This window comes from Drosophila subpulchrella, chromosome 2L, assembly GCF_014743375.2.
Source record: "Drosophila subpulchrella strain 33 F10 #4 breed RU33 chromosome 2L, RU_Dsub_v1.1 Primary Assembly, whole genome shotgun sequence".
Lineage (NCBI taxonomy): Eukaryota > Metazoa > Arthropoda > Insecta > Diptera > Drosophilidae > Drosophila > Drosophila subpulchrella.
Window position 1 is genome coordinate 4,240,154 of NC_050610.1, and position 7,609 is coordinate 4,247,762.

At 38.3% G+C, this 7,609-nt stretch overlaps 1 protein-coding gene across 1 annotated transcript; it reads left to right on the forward strand.

Annotated features, from left to right (window-relative positions):
* The first annotated feature begins 573 nt into the window (after nucleotides 1–573).
* On the forward strand, nucleotides 574–6,147 carry LOC119547951 (D-3-phosphoglycerate dehydrogenase). The gene is made up of 6 exons (XM_037855000.1): nucleotides 574–770; nucleotides 1,257–1,307; nucleotides 3,406–3,560; nucleotides 4,848–5,067; nucleotides 5,129–5,261; nucleotides 5,698–6,147. The coding sequence occupies exons 1-6, from the start codon at nucleotides 687–689 to the stop codon at nucleotides 6,051–6,053; spliced, it is 999 nt and encodes a 332-aa protein (XP_037710928.1). The 5' UTR covers nucleotides 574–686; the 3' UTR covers nucleotides 6,054–6,147.
* Nucleotides 6,148–7,609: the final 1,462 nt, after the last annotated feature.

Here is a 7,609-nt window from a genome sequence, read left to right on the forward strand (position 1 = left end):
CAGCAGCTGTTTCTAGGATTGCACATTTTATTTTATTATAACTTTTTAATGAATGAACGATTTGAACGATTTTTGGCATGTAGATGGATATTAAAAATCAAAACAAAATCTCATTTACTTTTTTCCAAAACCCTAAAATATGTGGGCGCTAAGCCGTTTTTTTACGTTGTGAGTGTTTGTGAGCGTTAGAGTGGGCGTGGCACCCTGCATTAATTTGTATGGGGTCAGAAACGCTTCCTTCCAGATAATCGTTACTCTGTTTCAAATTTTAAATAAAATATAATACTCAACGTGTAACGGGTATAGAAATGATATATGTTGACATTGGTCGTTAATGGGTTAAGATTGCTGTTTTGCCAGCAAAATCGAATTGGCTTTTCGAGAACAACTCACACGCACACGCACACTCCAAAAGAACAGATCGGGCGGAGAGCACGAGAGAACTGGGGTTCCAGTGGCGCTCTCCGATCTTTCCAGGCGGTTATCAGCCAGAAAAACAACACTCGCACTGCACCGGGGAGAAGCGGTCAAAGTCAGGTTCGATGGCCCGGCGCTCCCGCTCTCAAAGTCAGTTCAATTTGTTTGCTCAGAGGCGCAGATCGTGAGTGGCGGAAAGTAATTGGCACAGATTAGCACAGCCGACCGGTTGTCCAGATTGTCCAGACATATAGTTTACCAAATCAATAATGCCCCTCAATATCAAGAAAGTGTTGGTCTGCGATGCAGTGGACAAATCCTGCGTGGAGCTGCTGGAGCAGCACGGGATTAATGTAAGTTTTCCAAGTCCCTGACGTGACAAGCGCTTATGTGCAAACTGTGCAAAAGCTTACACCCATACAAGTGCCCTTAAGTACAGTGCTCCCTCGTATTAACGGGATAAATCTTTCTTTGGTTAATTTAATAATAATAATATATATTGACAGCTTACTGATTTTGCATTTAACTAATAATCAATAACTTTTAACGTTGTTTAAACAAACAAAATATTTTAATGTATCTATAATTTTACAGTTAAATAAAATCACTATAAATTATTCGTTTGACCAACATTTACGACACAACGCATAGTTAACAGTCCTTAAATTTCTTTATACTTTATTTTCAAAAACGCCCATTTTTATTCTCTAATCCCCACTGTAAACGAATTTGTAAGCATGTAAAAGGGCTCTCAAGTGGGTAAACAGAAATAGTTGCATTTAATTGATTGCACAATTTTAATCAACGTTGTTGACCATTTATTTTTGTTTTTTGACAAGGTTACCTACAAGCTGAAACTCCCCGTGGAGGAGCTGTGTCAGGAAGTTAAGGTAAGTGGCTTAGGGATTACAGCACAGGTGAATAAATAAATGCCAGCACATATGTAAGAGATAAGTCGCTGTAATTGAAAGCTTTCTAAACGTTTCAAGAGCGGTTTTAAGACACGTGCGCTGAGCAAAAAGGTTGCCGCATATTCTAACAAACGTAAGGAGTTAAGTGCGGGTATTACATAATGGCAACATACATATCTCAATTAATTTGTAACTAAGCACTTGACACACCAAAAGCAGAACATCCGCACAGCAACTTGTAAGTGAAACGCACAAGACTACACAAGTGAGTGCGAAAACATTAGCATGCCTAAGGGTTATCGGCCATAAGAATCTCACCTAACCCGATTATAAATTGATTGTAATTATAAATACAAAGCCGTATTGAAAATTAGTATTGCATTGAGTGGTCTTTTATTAATTTTCATCATTGTCAATAAATGAAAAGCCTTTAATCGAATAAACTGTAAGATTACTTTAGAAGTAACGGGTGTATTAGATTCGTCGGAAATTGTGTAACAGCTAGAAGAAAGCGTTTCCGACCCTTGAAGTATACATGATTTAAGAGTATCTGACCGTCTGTCTGTTGGTCCGTATGAACGCTTAGACCTCGAAAACTATAAAAGCTAAAAAGGTGGGATAAGGCAGGCGGATTCTAGAGATTCTGGCGCCCACTTTAACGCCCATGATGCTAAAACTTTAGCATGCATAGGGGTTATCGGCAATAAGAATCTCACCTAACCCGATTATAAGTTGATTGTAATTATAATTACATACAATAGTGTTGCATTAAGCGCACTTTAATTCATTTTCATCATTTGTAATAAATGAAAAGCCTTTAATCGGATAAACCGTATGATTTTACCCGTTACTCGTGTAGTAAGTGGGTATATTAGATTCGTCGGAAAGTATGTAACAGGTAGAAGGAAACGTTTTTGACCGTATATCTTTAAAAAGGCATTTATTGACATGCATATCAATCAAACTGAGTACAAACTCTCGAGGACATCTTTCCTCAAAACATTAAATGTTTAATACCACCTGTTAGGATCAAAAACTAGGTATGTGGATCTATATGAATATAACTGAACGCCTATAGGCCTGCACCAAAAACTCTCTTTTTTAACTCGAACCATCCTAAAGAAATTTATAAGCAAATAAAGGAATCAACGCTAGGTGGCGCAGTAACGTAATGTGCAATCTTGGGAACAGTCAGCTTGCAAATTTAACTGTCGAGGCCATCGATTACAGCTTCCCTATTGTTTTTACTTTAAATTCAAACAGTGCCTACAAAGCCTTTAAGCTTATTCGCTTTATCCTTTTATATCCAAACTTGTTTAATTGGGCTTTCAGTTGCAAAACTGCAGCTTTTCATTCGAACCAGGATGCTTTTGTTTCTTATTTAAGCCAATTGATGTCTATATGGGCACGTACATCGTACAAATGCGTATTTGGAATTTTATTTGATTTGGAGAAAGATGCTTTTATTTGTTGATTTCACAAAATCAAAAACCAATTCTAAGGGTCAAAAAAATATGCTTTGAACTAATTTGTTTTCCTTTTTGAAGAGAGAAAAACAATTTAACAAGAGCAACATGTTTTTCATTTCGTTATGTGGTACCCCTCATTTTGTAAGGTTTAAGGGTATATTTCCCAAAAAGCATGTTCTGCTTTTTTCTTTAGTTTAACGATAATACAAACGTTTATATATGTATGTACAATGTATGTATTTCATAGGCAATAAAACACCTAAGACCCGGCGCTAGGCATTGCTATCAGGCCTAATCGAATACTTCTTATCAAACCAACTGCTGATCAGACCATGTGGCCTCAACATTAAATACATTACTACAAGTAAACCCCAAAATTACTCGGAAAAAGTATAACAATATATTGAACCAGATACTTTATGCCAGGCCAATACTTTTCTTCAAGATAAAATGCTTATTGTTCAACAGGTGTTGATGGGAATCAATTACGCTTCTAGACGAAAGCAGTTATAGGAGCACTTAAAATGGTCAGCGAAACGGTTTAGGGAATCAAATGACAAATATTTATGTTTTCACAGATGCTAATTATTAAATTACCCCCATTCCAGAACTTCGACGCCGCCATCGTTCGCTCGGATACGAAAATAACCGCGGAAGTTCTGGCCGCCGGATCCGGCAGTCTGAAGGTTGTTGGCCGCGCGGGGGCGGGCGTTGATAACATCGATGTCCCTGCAGCCACGGCGCATAATGTCGTTGTCCTAAAGTAAGTCCTCATAAGCTCTTGGTGCATTGTACTCGGGGAAGAAGATTACTCCGAACACTATGCTAAAAATACAACATTCTCATTCACGTTTAAAAGCAGCGAGCGGAGAAATATCGCTTGAATATCTAGAATATCGATGTAAGGTTAAGCTCACTGCACAGGAAAAATGCATGACAGTTCATTGGCTCATTAAAGAAAAAAAAACCTTACTTGATGGCAATTGCTATAAATATAATATAGAACTACTTTAAAATATAGCTTATTTAAATGAATATATCCACTATTTCGTATGAATTTTTGTTCTGTTAAGTTCTGAAACTTAAAAAAAGTAGTGCCTTGATTGTAGGATCGATTCTGATCTAGTAACATACATATATTCGATTGATTCCTCTGAAAGTCTTTTATATAATGGCTCTTATAAGTCCGTCGTTAACCATCAACCGACATATGTATGACTTTCATTTAAGATGTTGAAAGCGTTTGTGCTAAATTTAGTCAGCAGCCCACATATCAATTATGAAAAGATGTAAGACTTCGTTGGTATACTAGAAAAGAAAAAGCAGATCAAAAGCAAATGTTTAATGATAAAAGGTCTTCAAGACATATGCCCATTTAAGGAGTGTTGCATAGTGTTAGCCTCGATGGCGCAGCCCCCAAATAATTATGCGCATTCTGAGTTGTGGGATTGGCAGTCTGCATCGCCTCGCAGCACAGAACAGAGCCATAGCCATGACTTGGGTCAATTGACGCCCTTTGACACGCATAATTAAGGGAGGCCAAGTGTCAATAGAGGCGGTACACCCAAAAAAATAACAGAAAGATTCAAAACTAAATAATATATATTTTTCACTTTACATTTTCATTTCTATATTCAAGAGTCTAGAATTGGGACATGTGGTATTATTTTTAAGCCAATTAAATTAAATGTAATAATTTAATACTCATCTTATCGACGCCAAATCGATAGCCAACAGTGTAGAATTAATGTAACAATAGTTGCTGACCTGTGACAATTTTTTTTCGGTGTGGGAAGGTGTAATGGTAATGGGGACTCTAGTTTGTGGGTTTCGGGCTGTGGGTTATTCGCGTCAATGTCGGATGGCCCACAGCATTGTCAAGGATACGGAGGCGAGTGCGAAAATTGCCATATTTTGCTGCCATCTTTTTTCGGTGGCATTTGCATATTGCTGTCTAGTCACAACAAACACCACCCATCGCCCCGGAACCCACCACTCCTGTCTATCGAAGCATTTAGGGAATATTTAACTAAACTCTCGTCGCTTTCAGCACTCCGGGTGGCAATTCTATTTCAGCCTGCGAGCTGACGTGCATCCTAATTGGCTCCCTGGCCCGTCCCGTCGTCCCCGCCGGTCAGAGCATGAAGGAGGGTCGCTGGGACAGGAAGCTATATGCCGGCACGGAGCTCTATGGAAAAACCCTGGCCGTCCTGGGACTGGGACGCATTGGTCGCGAGGTCGCCATTCGCATGAAGACCTGGGGCATGCGGGTGGGTTGAATTGGGTATTTACTCAAGGTGAAATTCTAATCGAGCCCTGAGTGTTTCGCAGATTATCGGTTACGATCCCATCACCACGGAGGCGGAGGCCAAGGCGGCAGGCATTGAAAAGATGACGCTGGAGGAGATTTGGCCACTGGCAGATTACATAACCGTGCACACGCCGCTGATCCCAGCCACCAGAAGTAAGTTAAGATTAACCAATGCATGGGTAATGGGTAAAAGTTGGTCTGAAACATGGAAAACTTATCGAAATTTGCAGACTCATACCTACTTTTAGTTCAATATGTGAGCTAGAAATTGGAACTTATACTGGTTAGATTTAAAAACTGGTTTTTATTTTGCAATTGTAATTTTATGATTCTAACATTTTTTTTTGCATAACCGCATTGGTTTTCATTAATGCTTAATGGTCTTAAAGTAATATCAAGATTTGAGAAATCTAACGTTCGCCTTTTCTAAAGCAAAAAAAAACAGGATCCAAACATTTTTAAATTTAGTTGTGTTTCTGGGGACAATGAAGTTCAAGGTATTTTCGTAACATAAGTTTTTAATCAACACTTTTAGGATAGAGCACACCAGAATATATATCGTTTATTATTAAACCACATATATTTCTAGATCTCATATCGACGGAGACCCTGGCCAAGTGCAAGCAGGGTGTCAAGGTGGTAAACGTGGCCCGCGGCGGCATCGTCGATGAGCAGGCCGTGCTCGATGGCCTTGAGAGTGGAAAAGTGGCCGGCGCTGCCTTCGACGTTTATCCCGAGGAGCCGCCCAAGTCTGCGGTCACCAAGGCCCTCATCGCCCATCCTAAGGTGGTGGCCACGCCCCATCTGGGGGCCAGCACCTCGGAGGCGCAGGTTCGCGTTGCGGTGGAAGTTGCGGAGCAGTTTATCGCCCTCAATGGAACCTCTCCGAAATACACCACTTATGCGGGCGTTATCAACAAAGATGCCCTTGCCCATTACCAGTAAAAAAATCACTTTCTAAACTCTTCGGTCGGCCCTTATGAAAAAGTTTACAACATATGTTTTGTAAAATAAACACAATGAAAAAAGTAATAAAGTACAATATTTGGTTTACCATTTTATGCTTTTCGTAGACAGGAGTAAATTAATTTAAATTTGATATCTCTCTTGATAGTTTTCTAATTAATACTGTACAGACGTACTGTAAAAATAGTGTTTTTTTACAAAAAAAAAAACCCGGATATAACTTTGATTTAAACTTTATTTTCTAAAAGTTTTTCTATACAGACTTTTGTTTGGCAGATATTTTCAAAAAAGTTAGAGCCTTAAAGTGGATTTAGTCAGGTGGTAGTATTTTAAGAAATTAATGAAATTTTGATTTTCAGAATTAAATTACTATTAGTAACTGAATAAAATAAAAAAAAAACAAAGATAATGTATAGAAAAGGGCGGCAATATATATATGTTTTGGTACGAAATCAAAGCTTTTTCCCAGGAGAAAGCTTTATGATGTGTTTATATTGTAATGCATGGAAAAGTACAATTTGTGGCTACTTTTCGCCACTTTTGTGTTTCTTGCCTTGAGCAAGTGAGAATCCATGCAACTAAACCAACATTGAAGGGTTGCAATTCATTTACTGGTGCTCCTACATACGAACTTTAATTGCTATGTTGATATACCAAAAGAGTTTGCAGATTTAAACTGAGAACCCTATTATATTATTTATTCTGTTTGTGCTTTCACATCCTAATGGAAAAAGCAATGCAACTGCAATGGATTAGAAAATGGGAGAGAGACAATGTTGTCTTGTTCAATTCAAGTTTACCCAGTAGAAACATTAAATTTAACCTTCAACTAAAACAACTTAACTTATTTTCATTCCTCGCGATTTAACAAACAAGTAACAAACTCTAATTTTCTACATTCAGAATGCACAATTGAAAATCATTTTGCCATTATCAATGGACATAATAGACACAATTTTCAATAAAAATAACTGTCGCATGCAAATTTTTTGATTGTGAATAGGTTCCCGAGAGAGCGAAAAAGTTATTGGCAAATGACAGTAAGAGGAAATCGTATGTACAAATTGTGGAAAATTTAAACGTACTTCAAAAATATATTTAAACGGAAAGTCGTGACATCGGCTCTCAAAAATAATCCCACTGTTTAAATGACTGTGAAACGTACGTGAGGTAGATTTATAATTTAATGTGGAAATGCAAGATCCTGGAACTTCTTCTGTCAATGAATTATTTACGGTAGAGGAAGCGCCAACTTGCTGGCAATTCTGTATTGTCGAGGGCAAACGTACTCACTCAAAGGGGGATATGAATATGAATCGTCATGGTCCCATAATCGTCATCCTCTGGCCGGTAGACAAAAGAGTAAGCAGCCGTTGGCAACGAGGAACAGGAGTCACTCCGGCGAAAGTTAAAATTAAATTTTCATTTCAATCAGCTTACGTGTCGGATCAACTGGCATCAACTTGTTAGCCGGTATTGAAATTGAACTTGGACCCTTACAACACTCTAGAACAATGAAAAGACAAATACTCAAA